Source organism: Morus notabilis, unplaced genomic scaffold (genome assembly GCF_000414095.1).
Source record: "Morus notabilis unplaced genomic scaffold, ASM41409v2 Scaffold98, whole genome shotgun sequence".
In the NCBI taxonomy this organism is placed as follows: domain Eukaryota; kingdom Viridiplantae; phylum Streptophyta; class Magnoliopsida; order Rosales; family Moraceae; genus Morus; species Morus notabilis.
In genome coordinates this window covers 762,905-785,572 of record NW_010359472.1, presented here as the reverse complement: position 1 = coordinate 785,572, position 22,668 = coordinate 762,905, and the positions used below count along the sequence as shown (strand labels likewise).

Here is a 22,668-nt window from a genome sequence, read left to right as displayed (position 1 = left end):
TCTACAATCATGGTAGGGCATAGCCTGCCAACCAATTTTTCAGGCAAAAATTCACTTATTTTAACCACTTTCGGAGGAAAAAATATCGGAGAACTATGACTGAAAATGGCCATAAGTTTTGATCTAGAAATCTTTACTTGGCCTATCATATACCAAATCGAAACTCTTTTCGAGCTCTACAATCATGGCAGGGCGTAGCCCACCAACCCAATTTTTCGGGCCAAAATTCACTTATTTTCATCAGTTTCGGAGGAGAAAAATCGTAGAACAGTGACTGAAAACAACATAACTTTTTATCTGGAAACCATTACTGGGCCTATAATATACCAAATTGTAGCTCTTTTTGAGACAAAAGGAAAAAAATAGAAAATAAGAAACTTCCGAAGTTAAATCATAGTTAAATGATTATAACTTCCTATCAAATAATAAACACCAAAGTAAATATAGTAAACAAAAACCTTAGGAAAAAATTTGGTTAAGGGATGAAATGGTTCAAAGCAGAGTTAAAAAAAATAAAACACCTGCAACTAAGAAGTTAAAATATTGATTGTTGTTAGAAAAACATAAACGCCTTAAACGAATAATGTAAGGATAAATCTTCAATAATCCGGGCAACATCAATAATTAGTAAATCACTATTAACAATTACTCAATACATGGCAACAATTCTCGGGTTTTTTTTTTTTATTCTACCAACATGTATCAAAAGTAACTGAATTATGATTCAACATTATCATTGGCTACCAGCTGAATTATTGAAAGACTTACACTAAATAACAGAGGAACAAATTTTAATAGCTGTAATAGTGAAAAAAAAACCTTACAAAAAAATCAATTAAAGAATGAAATGGTTCAAAGTGGAATAAGGAAAATAAAATATTTGCAAGTAAAAAGTAAAAAGATTTGTTATTTTTCAAAAAACATAAACACCCTAAACGAAAATAATATAAGGATAAATCTTCAATAATCCGGACAACATCAATTCTTGCTAAATCACTTTTAACAATTACTCAATATATGGCAACAATAAAGAGGAAAAACATCATCACCACCAAGGACCAACATATTTTTAATAGACAATTAGAAATGAAGTGGAAGAAGTAAGAAATAAGTACCTTAGAACAATAACGAAAGTAGATAGAGTTGATGCAAAAGAAAGAAAAACACTTCAAAACAGAGATAACAAAAGGAACTCAGTAATGAAAATTGAAGAAAAGGAAGAAAACAGAAAAGATAAACGATAAGTATATGGAAATGAGGTGAAAAAGGTAAGAAATAAATACCTTAGAGGAATAATGAAAGTGGATATAGTTGATGCAGAAGAACTAAAAACATTTCAAAACAGAGATAATAGAACGGGGGAAAAAACCTCTCTAATGAAAATTGAAGAAAAGGAAGAAAACAGAGAAGATAGACGATAAGTATATGACAACGAAAGCAGAAGTAAAGCAAATGACTATAAGCATGAAAGAGAGAACAATATATTTATACGAAGAAAATAAACGTTTGAGTATATGGCGGTAGTAAATACTGCAAACAAAACTTAATACTACCGCTATTACGCTGCAAACAAAAGGTAATAATTTGTTAAAAACAGGTGTTACATTGCATGATAAGTACAGTGGAACAGAACGAATAACCTGCAGACAGTCAAAACAAAGTATCTCGTTAGAAAGAATTACCTTGCACTAAAAACAAATGTCTAAATATTCCCGACTAATATAACCTGTGGAAAAAAGGGTCAATAATTAGTAAAAATAAAAACTTAATTAAAAAAGGAAGAAAACAATTAAGAGATAACAATAACAAATAATACATATGGAAATAAAAATACTAATAAATCTGAAAATAAAAAAAAACAAATTTTAAAAAATTATAATAAAAAACGAAACCAAATGTATAAAAACACTAACAGATATGGAAAAAAATAACATAAAAAATTTCAGAAACACTAACAGATCTGGAAAAATGAAAAACACAAAAAAAGCTAAGGCAAATCTAAGGAAATTAAAATGGAAAACAAAACTACAAAACAAAACAAACATAAAAAATGAATCCCGGAAATCTTACAAAAAGGGAAAAAAAAGTGAAACAAACTTCACAAAAATAACCAAATGGGGTAACATCCCAAAAACGTCACTAACATATATTTAAAAACTTGGGAAAAAAAACCCGAATACAAAATAGAAACAAAAACTAAGCTAAATTTATAAAAACACTAACAGATCTGGAAAAACAAAAAAAAATTATGAAAAAAGGGGAAAAATGAAAAAAAAAAAACACTAAGAGATATGGAAAAACAAAAAACAGAGAAAAAACAAAATCAAATCTAAGAAAATATAAACGAAAAATAAAACTACAAAATCAAATGCAGATATCTAATCCCATAAACCTCAATAACAGATCTGGAAAAAAAATAGAAGTAAAAAAAAAGCTAAATCTATACAAACACTAACATATCTGAAAAAAGAAAGGAGGAAAAAATGAATAAACAAATAGATAAAAAAAAATTTCACGGAAGAAATAAAGGTAGAAACTTCACGAAAATAAATAACCAGAGGCATGCACAAATGCAAAACATATTTCCACGGAAGAAATGAAAGTAGAAACTTCACGAAAATAAATAACCAGAGGCATGCACAAATGAAAAACATAAGAAACCAAAACGAAAATACAGAAAAAATAGAGAGAAAACAAAGACGAAAAGCATATTAAGAATAAAAAGAGCTTAAAACTCTGAAGATCTGCAGAGAAAAATGAGGAAGAAAACTTCACGGAGAGGATGAGAGAGAGAAGAAAAGAAACCCAAAAAAAAGTGCAGGAAAAATGAAGCTAGAAGCTTCGAAGAATAGCAAAATGCTATTCTGAAATGAAATTACGAAAATATCCAAACAAAACAAAAACAAACAATCAAGGATAAAACGGTAAATACACAATTTCGGGACACATACGGAATTTTTCTAAATAAGAAAATTACGAAAATAACCAAACAAAACAGAAATAAGAACTGAGGCTAAAACAGTAAAAACACAAAATTAAGACACATCCAGAATTTCTTATAAAAAAGACCCGGCACTGTACTTAGTACAGTAAACCGAGTGCCTCATTTAGTAATAGGTATAATATATAATAATATGCTGCCATTGCATTTAATTGTTATTTATTGGTAGCGTTGAACATTTCCTTACTATTGGTTTTGGATTTTTATCTTTCTCACTTTCTTTAATTTAATTTTCTTTTTTGGTGGATCAGGTAAACTGGCTAAAAAATATGAAATAGAAAATAGAGAAGCTGCTTTAGATTTTGTTATTAGTCTGATCGAAACAGTACTTGTAGATAAATGGATGTCAAATTAAATCTTTAAAAAAAAAAGACATTATTTCTACATGCTTTATATAAGAATAAATAGTCTCCTCCTCCTTTTGTTTCGGTGAATTGTAAACATATGTCTACATATTAAAACTTTTCTCATACATTCGTTTATTGCACTAAGAAGTAATGTAACCATTTAAAAAAGAAAAGTGGAGGAATCAAGACTACCAACATTTGTATATCTTTTTTAGGCATACGTTATCAACGGAACCTCTAAACGTTCACAAGAATGAATAGACTATAATTTTAAAACAAGGAGCACGTCATTTCAACTCTACTGAATATATTAACATAAAAGTATGTAAGCGTGTGTGATCACAAAATTTAAATTGAATTTATGATCATAAATCCACCACAATTCTCTATTACCGCTAAGCCACCACATTCACTGGTAAGTAACCATTGGATTTTATCCTTAAGTTTCATATTTTGCTTACCTGACATGACTTGTCATTGATGTCTGCTTCCAACTGTCTTTTTTTCTTTTGTCTCAAATTGATTAAAAACAAAAGAGAGAAGAAAAACACAACTTGCCGAAAGTCAATCCAAAATAAAATGATAATCCTAAAGAAAAAACACGGTTTTCAATTTTGTCATTCTATCTTGAATTAATGGACCAAATAACATGCTCTACTATAATCTCAAGAGAATCAAACAAGAACATGCGTTTTGTGTTGTTGTGCTCAAGCAATAAGCTCTTTAACCAATATGTTAATTTCCTGTTGTTTATGTCCATCTTAAAAATATAATAAATACATAAGATTGTTACATTTTAGGACGCAATCGTAAATTTCAAAAAAAAATAATATAGCTTATAAGTATACCATCAATGAATCGAGAATTTAAAGGTAACAACATCTACTAAAAGCTTCACAATATACCCAACCAAAAGGTCATGTTTGTTTCACAAAAGATCTAAAGAAGAGAGAGAAAGAGATTAATATGATATGACTGTACAAACATAAAAGGAACAAATTGTATAGACTTGACAAGTGCTGTCTCTTACACGTTACAGTACAATCATCCATGTGAAGTACATTTTCCCTTAAGCCAATTATCTAGTTTTGATTTTCCTCTTCATTATTCAGTCTCACCATTTATTTATTAGTTCTTAGAACGGGATGATACAAGAGAACATGCTTGTAATGACTATGCAATTATGAGACAAATCAACAACATATTGTGGCTTCATTAGAAAAGGGCTTATCAAATTTCAGATGTCGTTGCCTGCAAACCACAAACCATATTTGCTGGGACAGCTATATCTATCATCTTCGGATATGACAGGTTCAAATCTGATACAAAAAAAATTGTGCAAGTTATCAGCAATTCATCATCCCAATAAAATGCATACTACTTAAAAGAATATGCATGTCTTAGCAGATAAAAAATAAAAAAATAAAAAGTTTTAGCATGCACTTACTTTCCATAATGCCCTTGAATGTTTCCTGCAAAAGAGGTTTAAACAATTTTAATGTTATTAAATTAAATCAAAAGTAGGATGTTTGGAACTCATCATAAGGAGCAGAAATAAATAAGAATAATTTTCCACCAAACGCCTAAACTCCTAAAATTTTGTAATCAATTTCTGTAGTATTCTCAAGAGGTTAACAAACTGGTTTCGCAAAATGACTTTTAAGAGAGACACTTAAATGGCTTTTTAAAATATGTAATTATTTGCAAAATAACTTCAGAGTTTTCACGCAGTGGCCACTTTTTAAAATGACCGACCAAGTGGGTCGCTCAGTGTAAAAACAAAAATAAGTTATTTTGTTAATTTCACATTTTAAGACTGTCACTTTAGAAAATTTTCCTCTGGGTTATTTTACATATATATTTGTCCCTTAAATTTGTATAGTTTTAGCAATTTTCTCTTGAATTTTTAATTTTGACAAGTTGTCCTTTCAACTTGTAGAACTATTGTAATATGCCCAATTTTAACAATGATTATGCCAAATTAGTGTCAAAAAATCACGTTCGACGGAAAATTTCAACATCCTAATTCAAATGTAGTATAAATCTTTCAATTCCTCAACTTTCAATTCCTTATATCTAAAAAAAATTGAATAAAGTTAATAAAATTGGACACATTACAACAATTTTATAAATTTAAAAGGATTGATTGTCAAAATTAAAAGTTTAGCGAATAATTTGCTAAACCACGACACATTCGGCAATTGTGCTAGAAACCCTTTCCGTCTAGAATCTTAAAACCCAACATTTTTCAGTTAAATCACTAATCTTTACAAAACATTAGCTATTTGGCTCTGCTGCATAGAAATTGTCAGTGTATCTTTTATAGCAAAATAAAGAAAACCGAGGTTCATTTTTTCACCAGCCTCAAGCCTGATACCAAATGGATTTCATGAAGTGGAATTTTGTAGATGAAAGACATGAACAACATTGAGTGATAGGTTACCTCATCCTTCGTTAAACGAGAGTTGTACAGCAACTCCTCCCCCACAGTGCTAACCTGAAATTAGTAGCTTTGTTACATAAGCAGATACATTTTTTTTAATAAGAAAAGTGTTGGCCAATTGACAAAAGGTTAAAGTGTTTGCGTACAGTGAATCCTTTGTAGTCATGAGCCGGATAGACTAAAGTTTCCTTCGGTAACGTAAAAATCTGGTGACGAACGTAGGCAAGTGGTTATTCAAGAGACATTCAGAGTTCAAAGATTCATTCAAATGGTTTAGATTAAGAATTCATAACATTTCTTAGCAATAATTGTGAATCTAATATTCTTGCCTGTGAATGCACTGATTTATAGAGCTGCTGTGAACTTCCACCCTGCAAAAAACTTAATGGCATCAAACCTTACAAGTAGTGATCATTTTTTCTTTTGATAATTTCATCAATCATAATTCCAAACCAATTCCACAAAACCTCACAGAATGAAATGGGAAAATGCCTTAATGGAAGAATAAAGGGGGAGCAGAAATATTCTTAAAATAAGGAGAAAGGAAGAAAAATGGGAAAGACTTGGATAATGTGAACCGCAACATCAAAATCACTCGAGTCTTGATGCCTTGAGAATTCAAAAAAATTTCGCGTTACTGGAAAATATCGAAGCAGAATATTGTCACCAAGTCTAAATCTTCGCACCTGAAAGTCTGTCCTTCCACATCCGCGTATCAATAAGGCATCTCCAGTGAATGCCATCCTAGGCTGAGGCTGATCAGGTCCATCTCCCGTAACATAGGTAACGCAACCAAATGTATGACCAGGAGTAGCGCGAACCTGCATCACGAAAACTTGTTTTCTTTGTAATATAGCTATTAACACAAGATGATAGATTCACTTTTCTGTGAGTACTAATTTTTAACAATTCCAAATGCAAATAGCACCCGAATTAGGAACCTCAAAAAGAATTTTGTTTTGAAATGAAATCTCATGTTCAGCTGAAAATGCTTGCCAAGAACTATTTCATCTGCTAACTCTCATAAAAGCCACTTTCCAATATATATTCTTGTGCATACAGGGTAATTTGGGAGAAAACAAATGTTTCAACTACGCAGCAAAGTTACTTTGGCATCTAGTTACATTAAATTTTAGGGATCGCTTTTGGCCATGTGATTTTTTTAACAATAAAAACATTGGAAAGTACTGTATATAGTCTATGAAAAGTTTTTTTTTTTTTTTTTTTTTTCTTTTCCCTTTCAGAAATTTCTTCAAACTGAGGCTGAATTCCATCAATAACATCTTAAATTGACCACACAAGTGTTCTGTCCAATGAAAACTAAAATTGTTCTGCTCTTAATAAATGAACAGAGCTCAGAGCATACTTCTTTTCAAATATTCAACTTCATCAATAGATTGTATCAATTGTAAGAGTCTTGCGTCCCTACCTCAAGGAAAAGATTCCCAAAATGTATCTTATCACCCGGTTCGATCAGAAGATCAGCTTTCGAACCACTCGCTTTTGAAATAACAGATTTTACACCTGGAACCTTACCCTGCAAGAAACAGTTGCATTTAACAAACAATCAGAGTTAAAAGGTGCAGAAAACTGTGAAGGTGCATAATATCAAAAGACCCTTCAACCAAAATGAGTGCATCCCAAAACCGCGAAACAACAACAACAACAAATACAAGCCTTAATCCCAAATTAATTAGGGTCGGCTATATAGATTTCTCGTTTTCAGTCTGCTCTATTAAACACGAGACCTTCCTGAAGCTCTAGATACAATCGGGCAAAATAAATAGAGGTGTGACAAACCTTGATTAACCCTGTCCCAGTTACATGATCAGCATGAACATGGGTGTTCATTGCATAAATAAGCTTTAGCTCAAGTTCTTGAACAAGAGAAAGATCCCTATCAACAGTTTTGTCCACTGGATCAATCAACTGAAAGAAAGAAAGATAAAAACTGTATGAGCACATAGTTAAAACAAACGAAACCTAGAAAACTTTCATGAGGAATTTTCAATTCTCTCCAGTGAAACTAATTTTCACTGCATCTAAAGTTTTCTTGCTGCATCAAACATCAGATAGGTGATCGAAATAACTTGGGCCGAATTGGATTGGATTTCCATATTATAGAAGATGTCAAAAGATCATTGTTTTCAATAGTAACATGACTAGCAAAGGAAGGAATCAATTCACACAAATATTTAACAGTAAATTTGCAAATATTATGCCATGAACTGCTTCGATCATTTCACTAGTTTGAATTATAACTTAAATTTTTGTTATAGTATTTTCTCTCACAAAAATTCAATTCAACTTTTTTCCGTAATAGTATTTTTTCTCGAATTCACATTTTAACTCAAATTCTTAACTCGGAGAGTTACATGACCGACCAATACTGAATTTTTTCATCAAACGATGAAAACTAATAAAATCTACAGCAAAAACTTATAAGAGTGACAAATTGAATTTTCCATTTTTTTCAATAACAAAAATGAAATCCTGACGACAAATTAGTTCGAAAGGAAGCTATAAACTACGTCGAATTTTGGCCTTTGCGTCAAAACCAAATGAGAAAAAGTAAGAGAGAGACCAGAGCTGGACGATCAGGGTGAGAGACGTCTGCGAGAAGGTAAGTGTAGGTGGAGGACTCCTTCTCGAAAAGCTGCCGGAACAAGATCTTCTTCGGCGACGAGTACGACGACGTTTCGGACGACCCCATTTCGAATTTGCAGTGACACCACCACTTTTGCAGCTCCTTTCTGTTTTGGTTTTGTTCAAGTCAATCGTAGAGAGATAATCCCAACTTTCTCAGCATTACTTTCTATTCATCATTTATTTATTTATTTATTTTTAATTATTATTTTAGTTTCTTCCTTCATCGAGGATTCAGGGAGCATTGCCAGCTCCGTCATTCGCTGTTGGTGAGTCACACTGATTTTGTTTCCTAATGAACCTTCTTTCTCTCCATACTGATAAAACCATGGTATATTTTTTAATCGATTATTCCAAAGCTTTTAATAGTTTATTAATTATTAGTCTGATGATGATGATGATGATGATGATGATGAAATCAAAGCAGGTTTTTTTTTTTTTTCCCTCTGATTTTATTTTGGTGGAATCCACGTTTAGGTTCTATAAATTTTTAGCCCGCGTTCGATCAAATTACAAATATCTCCTTGGACTTTATCACAAGTGTCAAATTGTCCTTTCATTTTCTATGGGAACAATATGGCAACGACTGTCCTTATTAACAATTGACAGAATCTGTTGTTTTAGCCATATGCTTAAGAATTTAACGGTCTGATTAGCGTTTGTCGACGTAAGAATTTATAGTACTTAGACATAAAAAATTACTACAATCACATATAAAGCCTTTGAAAATCGTAATCCAATAATTAAAAAACAATACTAAAACAAAAAAAGGGTTACTATAGAAATTCTCATTTTTAAATGGGCCAATGACACCTGAAATTGAGAAAAGAAACAATATTAATTAGACAAAAGAAAATTATTGACGTTACTTTTAGAGTGTATAAATCGAGATTTTAACCGTCTACTCTTAATTATTATCCTTTTAATTAATATAATTAGAGAAAATTACACTAAACATCATATTTTCAAATTTAATAAAAATAAATTATTTTTAGCGTATTTTTTTAACTTGTTAAGTTAATAGCATTTTTGAAATTTTAAATGGTTTTAAAAAAAACATGATTTTCCAAATTTACCCCTTTTAGTGTTTTCCTTTTCTTTTTCCTTTTGTTCTTTACGTTCTCTCTCCAGCGTTCAATCATCTCCTCCGTTTTTCTCTCTCTCCTCTCTCTTACTTCTTTTGATTCTCCTCTCTCTCTTTCTTTCTATCGTTGATTCTCTTCTCTCTCTGTTTCCGTCGCCGGTGACGGTGAAGACGACACAGTCGGAACCGGAGAAGAAGACTTGTCTGGATTCCGGAATCGGAGATCACGCAACGCTTTTGGAAGCCGGAAATCATGATTGAGATCTCCAGATCGGAGATCGTGATCCCTGATCGTCGTTGAGCAGTTCTCGAGATCATTTTCGTGGCTCCGGACGATCTCTCGGTCACGGCCTCTGGACATCCCTCTGTCATGGCCTTGTGACGGCGTTGGCGACGTGAAAGAGGAAGAGAGAGAGGAGGAGAGAGAATAGGAGAGACTGTGAGGGTTAATTTTGGAATCTCAAACATTATAAAAATGATTTTCTGATATTATGATGCTATGTTCTAACCGTTTGGAAAAAAAATTATGCTATTTTTTTTCAGTCTCCTTATTAAAACTGTTATTTCTCACACTCTCCTATAACCATTTGATTAAAAAAAAAATTTAATCAAGAATAAAAAGTAAAGAATTAAATTCATATCTTTTAATATTTTATTCCTCTAAACTCGGTTTTCCTCACACTGTGATGAAGTTTGATCGAGATCTCTAAGGGTTCGTTTGGTATAGGGATTGAAATCAGGGTAATTTGAGTCATTTGATTTAGATCCATGATTCATGATTTGAATCATGATTCAGAGTGATCATAACCTTCGTTTGGATGTGTATATGCATGATTCTGATTCTAACCTGAAATGTGATTCGAATCAGTGTTTAGTTGTCTTATTTTCTGAATTTGAAGCATGACCAAAATAAATATAATTTAAGAAATTATATAATAAATATAAATCGTTACGTGTAATTTAAAAAAATATATAATTCATCGTATAATTAAAAAAATAAAGTATTAGAAAAAAATTATGCAAATAATTATAACTCAAAATTATAACAAGCTAAGTGAGAAATATATGAAAAAAATGTGAATTAAAAATAAAAGCCAAACATAACTTGTCTCCCACGAGCAACAATTTATAACAAGCCAATTAGTAGAAAAAAATTCGCCACATCAAATACGAGAACAATTATATAACAAGCCAATGAGAAAAATTCTCACCCGCATGTCAAATCACCATGTCAAATCACCTTTTTTTACTGTTCATGGGGTTTCAAACGGGTGAATCAGGGGGGGCCTGATTTTGAAATCAGGCCCCAAAATGATCCCAATCACTTTTCTGATCCCATTTTTTACTGTTCATTTTTGTCTTTCCAAACACTGATTTGACCTTAATCAGGGAATTTGAATCCCTCAATCCTCCAACCAAACATGCACTAAGTTTAATTAAATTCATTATGAACATATTTTATTATTATCATTTGATATTATTAAGAGTGGCAACTCAGTGTCACATGTTATGTTCGTGTCGTATTTTGATCGTTTTTTTTAAATTTACAATCAACCTAAATACGACCCGTGACACAAAATTTTTTAAAAATCGCAACACGAACACGACACGACCATTTTACCAGTTGACACGACACGAAAATGACCCGTGACACGAAATTGACCTGTGAACCTGAAATTGACGCGAAAATTATATACTTTTCATTAGTTTTTTATGCATTATAAATAATTTAAAATTTATAACACACTAAAATACACTAACATCCATCTAAAATTAAGCAAATAATAGTATAAGATTTTAACTATAATTATCGTGATATCACAAGTTCATAATTAAATCTAACATATGCCATGAAAAATATATATAGTTTTTAGTTTTTTACGAGTTTCGTGTCGTGTTCAGGTTAGGCGGGTCTAACCCAAAATTGACCAGTATTTTTTGTATCAATTTCAGGTCAACCCAATTCTGACCCAAACTTCTTTTTTTATCACAACTTGTGAAATTCGTATCATTTTCTAATCGTGTTGTCATGTCGTGATTCATATTATCAACCCTAGATATTATCCTCTTGTATATAATACTTACATATACAATATCAAGGTCACAAAATAATCACTAAATTTTTAATGATATTCATGCTCTGCACATAAAAATAATAAAAAATCACTTTATTTATTAGTAATAAAATATTTAAAATACATCACATGTTTTAAGGACATCATTCCTAACGAAGACATAGTTTCTTAAATTAAAAAAATAAATAAATAAATGTTAGACAATCTGTTCTTTTACACGGTTACATTTTTTTTTTTTAGTTCATCTTGTACCAATTTTAAAATCAAAAAGCATTCTGACACACTTTAATTTAGTGCTGGAATTTTGGGCCAGCGAGCCTGCCCGAAGTCCAAATTTTTCGGGCTCGGCAAGGCCATAAGGCCGCCCTTTCAAGCAAGTTTTTGGATTCAGGCTCGAGCTGCGGCTGCCCGAGAAAATTTAGAATCTCTGAAGCCCGCCGTCAACCGCCGATTTTTTTTTTTTTTCCCTCCAGCCCAAATTGCCCAAAGCCCGATCAACGGCTAGTTTTTTAACCATTGGCACCCGACCCGAACCGATGCCCGAAAGCCCAACCACCAACGGTTTTTTTTTACAGGTGCCCGATTTCGGCCCGAACCCGACCCGCCAATGACAAAAAATAGCCGTTTGATCTAAATTTGGGGAAATAAAACAAATTTTTACCCAAAATTTTCCCTATAAATACCCCACCATCCCTCAAATATTTTCCTCACCCAAACTCTTTCAATCTCTTTCAATTTCTCTCAATCTCTCCCAATCTCTCAAATCTCTCTCTCGCACAATTTTTTCAAAAACTTGTGATTTTAATCTTAATTATAGTTCTTATATAATTCTTACAATAAATATCTTAATAATTATTTATATACAATTACAATTAATAAATAATATTATATATATTCTAAAAATAAATATCTCTCAATCTCTCCGAATTTCTCGGGCGGACGGGCTCAGATAACGAGTACAAATTCAATTTTTTCGGTCAATTGTGGGCGGCCCGTTTAAAGTTCCAGCACTACACTTTATGCATACACAAAGCTTCTTTAACTTATCCTTAACTAAATCTCACCCCTATATTTCTAATCCAACGGTTAAAGCTACAATCGGATGAGAAAGACATTATTAGGGTGCCAGACAAGAGACTTACGTTCTAATTATATATTAAAAGTATATATTATAACACATTTTATTTAATGCATTTGATTTGAAAATATCATATAAAAGCTTTAACGCACTATTCTTCAAGTACTTGTGACAACCACCTGCATATATTTGACAAAACAATTGTATCATAAAAGGACTAAACACAATAAGTTCATGATTAACTTTTATTATTCGAGAAATCATATTTCAAAATTATGCTGGTCAACAATATTGTTTCTACATTGGATAATCCAACGGAATATGATGGTCAAGTATTGCTTAAACTTGCTTATGATTCACACTTTCTAGAAAAGCCCCATAAGGCTTTTGGAGAGGATGGGTGAAGATTTTTTAGAATATGGCTCAAATTTTACCACTTAAGCTAAAACTTGTTTTGACAATACATTAATTAAGGAAATGCTAGAAGCAACAAATTAGGACATATCACGTAAAAATGATTAACCCTAAATACATCTATAAGAACAAATACCAATTTTATTTTTTATAGGCACAATAAACCTTCCTTGGCGATGTGAGTGCACAAGAAAAATGTCGCCTTCATTGAGTTAAAAACATTACATTCTCGTTGCAACATGTAAAATGAATAAATTTTTATTTTCTTGTTTTAACAGATATATTTATCACGGACAAGAGAACAAAAATAACATTTAGGTACAAGAGAATAAATTTTTTATTTTATTGATTTATTAACAAGTACATGAGTAATAAAATATTAATGTTTCCCTCTGATTATACGACAGACATCACACCAATATATAATTAGCAGCTTTTTCAGATCACTCCAAGTATTTTGAGATTTTGATGTGTAGTCCATTAGGAAATTCTAACCAAGGCCTTCGGATGATGTCTCCTCCTTTAGCAAATTCCCATCTAACCATTGCAAGTTTGCAAACAGCAAGAATAGACGTTATCAATATCTAAGTTAAAAATATTTGGCACACCACAATTTGTTTATAAAATTTGGTTGTGATACTGTAGCTTGCGAAAGTGATATTGTTATTAGTTTTCATTTAGAGGTCAAAATATAATAAATAGTTTATATATATAGATATATATACTATTTGGCACGTATACACACTTACGCTGTCTTTTCTTCATTTTGGAATGGTATATAGACACAAATACACATGTGTGTACGTATATAAAATATATATTTGAAGGTGACTATTAAAGGAAACGTAACCATTAAAAACTCATTTATATATTTACATCTACAATGTAGTTTTAATAGTTATTTTAATATTTATTTATTAATGTGTTTTATTTTTTTATCCATAAGATATTAATTCGACGATTATAATAAATTAAATAATTGACCAAAAAATTATGACAATTAATGAAACTGGATTATTATAAAACTAAATGTTCACATTTACTAAATAATCACGATGAGAATTATGTATCTATTGAGAGTTAGTTTATAGATATAATATATTTATAATTTTAGTTACCTGTAGTTCAAAACCAAGTAATGAAGAAATATTGCCATTTGCAGCTTTGCCAGGTCAGCTCCCAAACAGAGTCTTGGATTCAAGCCAAAGCCCATGAAAGTCTTGGAACTTTTAGTCATTTCCTTTCCCTATTTGTTTTTTTATCAAAAAAAAAAAAGAAAAAGACAAATGGAGTGGAAAACAAAAATAAATATCTAGTAGAAATAATAATAAACAAGAGCGTACAACTACCTATACAAATTAGGGAGAAAAGGAAACACTTTAGGTCCGTTTAGTAATGTTTTTAAAATAGTTTTATTTTCAATGTAAAAATAAAAATGATATTATTTTGAAAATTATTCTAGAACTGATTCTAAAATTATGTTTGGTGGTCTTTCAAGAGATTAGTTTGAGTATGATAAAAAAATAAAATCGTGTTTGGTTACATTTATGTTTATTTTGAATACATGTAATTAATAATCGTAAATTAATATATTAAGTAATTAATAATTGATAATTATTTATCAAATAAAAATTAATATATTAATAATATAATAATAATGAATAAATTATTATTAATGAGTACATTAGTAATTAAACTATATATATAATAAATTAATATGCTAAATAATTAAAATTAGTAATTAGTAATTAATTATAAGTAATTACTATGTTAGTAATATACTCATATTTATTAAATTATAAGTAATTAATTAGTGTATTAAGAAAAATAATTGGTATATACACAATTTATTTATATTCCGTTTAGTACTTAAATTATTACTTTTAGTTACATAATTAAATAATTAAGTATTTAATTACTAATGTTTATTTAATAATCTATTATTTAATATATCACATGATCAATTTTTGGTAATTAATCTTTTTATAATGATTAATTACTATTTATTATTTAATATATCACAGAAAATTTTTGGTTTGTCAAAGTCTTATAGAACCTATTCTGTGCACGCCCCCCTAAAAGCCCTTGTTAAGCTTCCAGCAGAGGATTTTTTTTCTTTTTTGTTTTTAAATTTTTTTAAAAGCTATTCCGTATGTTTTTTTATTTTTTATTTTTTATTTTTCTATTCATTTCCTTAGTTATTAAATATATCTATTTAAAAATTATTAATTAATATATAATACAATTAGTAATTAATAATTATTTATTTAATATAACTTTGTTGATAAGTACTAGAAAATGAAAAAAAAGGAAAAATAACTTTTAATCATTTTCTATTTTTTTCACAAAAATCATTCTCATTGGTTTTTGTTTTCGTTTCTGTTTTCAAAACTTTTATTAAACAAACGCGATTTTAATTTAGATTAATAACAAAAATTCTCCTAGAATTACGACCCATGTAACGCTTTACCCATGATCTTCATAACGTAACATATGCTCTCCCATAGTATAAATCGTTAACAAGAAATGTCTCATGTTAAAGTTTTTAACAGAAAATTAATTACTCATATGATATAATACAGGGGTATTTTGTAATACTATCCATTCTTAATATTAAATATTAAATCTTAAAAAATCTTAAAGCTTAAGAAAAAACTTTTTTTTCTAATTCTTATTTACATGTAATATTTACTATGTATATGTCAGCATTTTTTTGTGCTGTTGATGTTTTGAAAAATGTTATTAAGAATATACCATGAATTAAGTTAAAAAATATATTGTGAATTTAAAAACTGTTAGTTTAAATTTTTTTGGAAAATTTTCAATTAATTAATTGATAAGAATTGGAAGATTAAAAGTTTTGTTTTATTTATTATCATATTAAATGAAAATTAGAATATGTTTTAAAAACTATAAATTGAAAAGTAATAGGTAGAAGCAGTAATTTTGCACCAAAATCTTTAAGAACAATTAATATTTGTGTGTCATATGGCACCTCTATCAAAATCCCTAAGGGAAAGGGTATTTTTATTAACAATTCATATATATTTCAGGAGAATGAATGTTATGTTTTGAAGATCGAAAGACAAAGTGTTACAAGAATTATAATTTAGTAAGAATTTTTATAATTAATATTTTAATTTTGATCAATTATGATTTCTATTTAAATCCTGTCTCAAAAGGTTTATTAATTAAAGAGTACAAAATGTATATATTTCATTAGCCAAGTAAAAATTTTGATTGTTTTTCGATTAAAAAAAACCCAAAAACATAGACATAAACACACAAAAAATTGACTATAAAACGGATGAAAGAAACGTAACACAATGAGGACATGTGAGGGTTCTAAAAAGATAATATAAAAAAAAGGTTTGAAAAAATCTAAAAAGAAAAAAAACATATCTAAAATAAAAATCAAAATGTGTCAATAGTCCTAATATTTTTCTTCCTTTTTAAAAGGGATCTCTTTGTTTTTTTTTTTTTTTATAACTATTTCATCCCTCGTAAAACCCTAACCTACTATACTTTACTCATGCTACATTTTTTTCTAAACATAACTAATTTATTATCAAAAGTTATTTGTATAAATAACCTTTATTATCAAAAGTTATTTGTATCAATAACCCTTTTTCTTATTGAGTTTCTAAATAATTTTTTTATAAATAACCCTTTTTCTTATTGAGTTTATCATTCTTTTTATTTATTATTTACAATTTAATAAATGCAAATAACATTAAGACATACTATTCACCCTGGTCGTCCAATACACACCGTTTGGTCCCACTTTCCCCTTTCCCCACTTTTTTTTTTTCTATTTAAACTTTTTTGCCTTTTTTTTTTAATTATTTCCGCTGTCTTTTTTTCCCTTTCTTTCTTTTTGGTCCCATTTCTACCATAATCTCGTACATCAATATTTTCCTAACCTTTCCTTTTTGTTCCTCTTTTTTTTTTTTTTTTTGTAAACTTTATCACTCTCTCATAAATTTTTTAAACCTAGAATATCAACTTTCTCGTCAAAATAATCTCATCGCTTATGATTATTTTTTTTATTTTGTTATCTTATAATTTAGAATGTTTCAATATGTATTTAATCATATAAAACTTTTACTTAAATTACTATTTATATACTCTTTTTTAATTGATCAGTAAACTTTTTCTTTCCCTACATATTGTTGTTCATATTCTATGTAATAAACATTTCAATTGCATATCTATATATATGTGGATCCCACATACTTAAAAGTCTTGAAAAAGAGAAAAAAATCGTACCCCCCATCGCCATGGATTAAACGTGAGAGGATCGTCATACTTGTCAGGATCTAAATGAAGAACTGTTGTATTGATCATGACCATCCAACCAGCCGGAATTGTATATCCTGTAAAAGTTGCAATTTCTTTAACTTTCAAGGACTATTTCAGCAAAGTTTTCCCAGCTGAGTAGGATGGTATATTACTGAATCGTTCTTGATATTTTACTGAAATGTACAAATTTACCTCGTATTTTAAGAAAATGACAAAAAGAATCTACGTGTACTTATACAATAATATTATTCAAAAAAATGTGCCCTAATTTTTTTTCCCAAGAGATGTTTAGCCACATTAAATATCATATATATCACCGTGTCATTAATTTTTGTATATGGTTATTTATTTTTCTTCAATTTAAATGTCAATGCCGGGTTATTAATAGTCATTTTATGCACACAGAAAATTTTTGGTACTTAAATTATTTATATTCCGTTTAGTACTTAAATTATTACTTTTAGTTACATAATTAAATAATTAATTATTTAATTACTAATGTTTATTTAATAATCTATTATTTAATATATCACATGATCAATTTTTGGTAATTAATCTTTTTATAATGATTAATTACTATTTATTATTTAATATATCACAGAAAATTTTTGGTTTGTCAAAGTCTTATAGAACCTATTCTGTGCACGCCCCCCTAAAAGCCCTTGTTAAGCTTCCAGCAGAGGATTTTTTTTCTTTTTTGTTTTTAAATTTTTTTAAAAGCTATTCCGTATGTTTTTTTATTTTTTATTTTTTATTTTTCTATTCATTTCCTCTCTTGTATCAGTTTTTTCAGTTTAATTTAAGGACATCGGCGTGTAGATTGAGCAATTTAATATTATTAAACAAAACTTACTCATTGGTACTATATATTTTATAAACGTGAAATTACATTATAATATTCTGAAAATAGGAAGTTTTTTCTTGGAATGGAAAATAGGACGTCTCCGTAAGTTTTGTGGCAGCCATGTGATTGATTTTAAGAAGGACAAAGTACCTTTCATTCAGCAAAAAGGGGAAAAAAATATAGTACCTTTGATTTGAACATCTTTGACAACTTTTCTGAAAATTCCTGGCAGAATATTTCCAAGCCTAATTGTTTCGTTGATAACCTGAAAAATATAAACACGTATTTATCGGTTAAAAAGGAAAAAAGAATATTATCTAAACGACAACAAAAATCCAAAGACTATAAATATAAACGAGTAAAGTTAATTTCTAACTATGTCCACTAAAAACATAATTATCGAAAAGCACAATTTAACTCACCATATGTGTAAAAGTCATAGATTTATACTCGTCCCATGTAATTTCAGACTTTTCAAAACCACGACTTTCAATAATTGCTTCGTGCTCTTTCTGCATGAAGTAAAAGATCAATAATAATATGAATATTAATTTTTTGTCAAGAAAACATCATATGTATAATACGACAATGCCAGTATTGGCAACCGAAATCTTGTATGTAATATTTGATGTGTAAAGTGAATTGTAATCTTATCCTTAGTAAATATTACTTTCTATAAATATATTTATTTATTTATATTGATGAAATAACTAAATGTAAAACGGTAAATCATCTTACATAAATTATTTGTACACAAGAGTTAGGTTACGTCATTTATGTCATGAGTGATTTGAAATAACAGAAATTATAAAAAATCTCATGTTGACGAATTTTTACCGTCAATAATAGATTTGTATTATTATCACATTGATCCGATCATTATCACTAAAAGTTTTTTTTTTTTTTTTTTAATTTTGGCAACAGAAAAAAAAAAAGATAATTAACAAACGCAAACCTTCAATTCGGCTACCACTTCAGGGTGTTGAGAAAGAAACTTCACTAACATTGTCATGGCTAAACGAGAGGTCTCGTAAGTACCAAAGAGAATTCCAAAAATAATGTCTCTAGCAAGTGCTTCGCTCATGATATTATCTTCTTTCCTCATTTCCTCAAGTAAACAATACAAAAAATCGCCATGTTTCATCTTCGATGCCTTCCTCTCTTCAAAGATATCTTTGATCGCTTTTCTTATATTGTCTCTTGCCTGATTTCAACCTCAAAAATCAAATATTAGTCGTTCTAAATCAATTAATTAAAAGTCTTCTTAATTGTTTTACTTATTTTATTGTATATCCTATTCAAAATACCTTGAAACCCTCGTCGTTTTTAATCGAAATGCAAAAGTACATAGCTTGTGTTTTAAAAATTACAGAGACGTCTTTCCCTTGTATCTTTTCTAATCAAATAAAATTCATCCATATAATTTTTTAATTATACAAAATTCACTTAGCCAAAATTAACTATGCAGAAAGACACAATTACCCTTGACAAATTAGGATAAATGATGGATTTTGAAAGAGAAGTCCCCAATAAAACAATTTTGATCTTCAATTTTTCCAGAATTGAAAATAATCAATTTTTTATTTTTTTTTTAAAATGAAAATTCACATATATATGGACTTGTTTTGAATAGGTACCCTTCAAATGTTTTATGAAAGCATGTTTTAATAATAACTGATAATGTAATTTGATAAGAATTCAATCTTACTAATTGTCGTAAAAGTTTTTGTCAAATTACCCAATTTATTAAAAGTTGTTGTCAGTTACTTACTTGCAAACAAGCATGGTATCCAGTCCCTGGTATATTCAATGGAATCGATACAATACCACGGACGAATGCATTGTAATTTTCTTTCAGATTCCTCGCATCCTTCGACTCATCGTAACTAATGACCCGCTTAGCAATATATTCAAGTATCATCTGCCAATTACGAATATGGTCAATTGCTTATTTTCTCATAGTCTAAAAAGATAAATACGGTTCTACCAAAAAAAAAAAAAAGATAAATACTAGCTGAAGGGATTTGCTGACGTGAGAGCTTAAACTTTGTTGATGACAGGGCATGAACTAAAATAAATAAAATTTTGAATGTATAAAAAACTTGACAAATTGTGAACTCTTTATTATCATGTGCTCTCTTAGCGCGCGCGTGTGTATATATACATATATACATATATATATATCTTGACATATGCCTTTTATGAATCTTAATTTTTACATTTTATTTTTTATTAATATCCTTTTTATAATCAAATAATTATACTAACAAAAACGTATTTATTAATAAGAGTAAATGGATAAAAATGCGCAAGTTTAACAATTTTCTCTATTAAAATAGATATGTAATAACCATGAATTAGTAGTTCTTAATTTATTCAATATACTGGATTAGGGAACTTGAATATGTTTATGTTTAAATTAATAGTTCTACCGAGATCTAGGTTTTGTTTGATAGGAGGAAAAAGTTGTGAGAATAAATTGAATTAGAGAACTCGAATCTTTTGCAGAATCCCAATTTTAATTTTACCGAAGAAATTGAAGAAAGAAATCATAAAAACATTATAAAAGAAAGACCGTATTTTTCTCATCTAAATTGTATACCCCTTCTATTTTTTATTTTATCTCTCTCACCAAACATAACCTAAATTAATCAATTGAAAAAACATACTTACAGTTGAGGTTGCTTCTGTGACATCCACAACATCGTGGCTAGCCCATGATTGTACATGTCTCCGAGTGGTGGACTCATTTATTTCACGCAACAATGTTCTCTTCAAATTTTCAGACCCAATGAGTGGCAAAACCAAGTTTTTCATGTACTTGAAAAGCGCTCCTGGGGTTGTAATCTTATAGTGTCTGGATCAAAAAGTGGAATAAAATTTTGAGTGAATGCAGAGGCGAAAATACTCCTCTTCTTGATGAAACAGCCGGTAAGCAATTTCTGAATCAGCTATCACAACCATCTTTTGGCCAAATAAATTGGTCCTAAATATTGGTCCATATCTGCATGAAATAATACAAACATTTTTAGTGGTTGTAGGATTAGTCTAGTGATAATTATATACCCGACTCCACTAAAAAAAAACGTAGAGTTCAAATCCCTCTCATTCTCAGTTAAAAAAGAAAAAAAAAATTGACTTTCTTTTTTTTATGAGACAATGATACCTTTATAGCAAGTAATAGTAATAATAAATAAAGAAATCAATGTGTTTAGTATTGGTAGTCAATTCTAAATTGAGAATTCCCTATCCAAAACAAAAGAGAGAGAATTTTATTTACTGCTAAAGTCTAAGGGTGCATTTGGTTACAGTGGGGGAATGGTAATGAGAATGAGAATGGTAATGGGAATGAAATGGAAAGAAAAGTTGATTCATTTGTTTGGTTGTAATTTTAAGAATTCTCTAAAATGAAACTTGTAATTTTAAAATTCTTAATATAATTATAATATTATAATATGTAAAATGTAATATAATATAATAAAATTATTATTATATAATATATAATATAATTATGATATATAATATAATAATATTATTAAATTTATTAATATAATTGTAATATTATAAAATATAACTACTATATAATATATTTTAATTATATTATAATATTGAAGGGTAATTATGGAAAAAAAAAACTTAAAATGGTCATTCCTCCTATATGAGGAAGGAATGATGATTCACCAAAAATGGGTGAATGATCATTCATTTATTTTAAATCCAACCAAACATCAAACTACAATTTCATTTCATTCTATTTCATTCCTTTCCACCCAACCAAACACACTCTAAGGGTGATTCCACACCTATTTTACTACATTAAGGTCATAAATTCCTAACTACAAGTTAAAAATAAATAAATAAATAAATAATTGGCTAAATAGATACGGTAAATACCTCGCAAGTCTCTTTTGGACAAATGGGGGAACACGGATTGCCTCTCTATTTAAGATAAACTCAATGGTCTCCCCAACAAAGGGGAAACCCATAGAGCCAGGAGGTAACTTCCCATTGGCTGCACTTTGGGTTCTGCCAAGCATAAATCCAATGGCTCAACCTTATAACAAGCAAAGCTATGAGGCAAAGTACTATCAACCACATCTTAGGCTTCGAAATTATCCAAAACTTAGAAGGAAATGTATAGAAGAACATTTTCTAAATGAGACTTTATATAAAAGAGCCTTGACACGTACGTATTACGCATTGAACTTTTTTTTTTTTTTTTTTTTTTTTTTCAATGATTTCTAAACTATAATAATTTCAAAATGTGCCTTTGTATGAGGTGGTTTCCTTGACGCACATGAACTGAGATACTCTGACCCTCTTCATATCCCTTTACTTGCGCCTAATAAACCGTCACATCAATTAATTTTGTGCAAATTTGCAAGGAAAATAGTTGTTGAAACATTTTGATTCTTTTAATATATAATAATACAC

General features: G+C 29.3%; 2 protein-coding genes across 2 annotated transcripts; both read right to left on the bottom strand.

Annotated features, from left to right (window-relative positions):
* Positions 1 to 4,377: 4,377 nt before the first annotated feature.
* On the bottom strand, positions 4,378 to 8,600 carry LOC21407379 (persulfide dioxygenase ETHE1 homolog, mitochondrial). The gene is made up of 9 exons (XM_024163209.1): positions 8,376 to 8,600; positions 7,592 to 7,720; positions 7,221 to 7,328; positions 6,478 to 6,612; positions 6,121 to 6,162; positions 5,938 to 5,997; positions 5,792 to 5,845; positions 4,796 to 4,820; positions 4,378 to 4,667 (listed from the first exon to the last, which is right to left on the bottom strand). The coding sequence occupies exons 1-9, from the start codon at positions 8,502 to 8,504 to the stop codon at positions 4,579 to 4,581; spliced, it is 771 nt and encodes a 256-aa protein (XP_024018977.1). The 5' UTR covers positions 8,505 to 8,600; the 3' UTR covers positions 4,378 to 4,578.
* A 4,931-nt stretch (positions 8,601 to 13,531) lies between these two features.
* Positions 13,532 to 22,560, bottom strand: LOC21407377 (cytochrome P450 87A3). Its single transcript, XM_024163207.1, has 11 exons — positions 22,532 to 22,560; positions 22,129 to 22,260; positions 21,143 to 21,238; positions 20,908 to 21,091; positions 20,006 to 20,155; positions 19,190 to 19,438; positions 18,657 to 18,746; positions 18,421 to 18,499; positions 17,358 to 17,464; positions 14,207 to 14,334; positions 13,532 to 13,625 (listed from the first exon to the last, which is right to left on the bottom strand). The coding sequence occupies exons 1-11, from the start codon at positions 22,558 to 22,560 to the stop codon at positions 13,532 to 13,534; spliced, it is 1,338 nt and encodes a 445-aa protein (XP_024018975.1).
* Between the last annotated feature and the right edge of the window lie 108 nt (positions 22,561 to 22,668).

Coding starts and splice junctions, on each gene's coding strand:
- LOC21407379 (XM_024163209.1), bottom strand. CDS start 8,504: ATGGGGTCGTCCGAAACGTCGTCGTACTCGTCGCCGAAGAAGATCTTG. Junction 6,613..7,220: donor TTGGGAATCTTTTCCTTGAG/GTAGGGACGCAA, acceptor TTCGTGATGCAG/GTTCGCGCTACTCCTGGTCA. Junction 6,163..6,477: donor GTGGAAGGACAGACTTTCAG/GTGCGAAGATTT, acceptor AGTTTTTTGCAG/GGTGGAAGTTCACAGCAGCT.
- LOC21407377 (XM_024163207.1), bottom strand. CDS start 22,560: ATGAAGAGGGTCAGAGTATCTCAGTTCAT. Junction 21,092..21,142: donor CTGTTTCATCAAGAAGAGGA/GTATTTTCGCCT, acceptor TTTTTGATCCAG/ACACTATAAGATTACAACCC. Junction 20,156..20,907: donor TCACAGAAGCAACCTCAACT/GTAAGTATGTTT, acceptor CGTAATTGGCAG/ATGATACTTGAATATATTGC.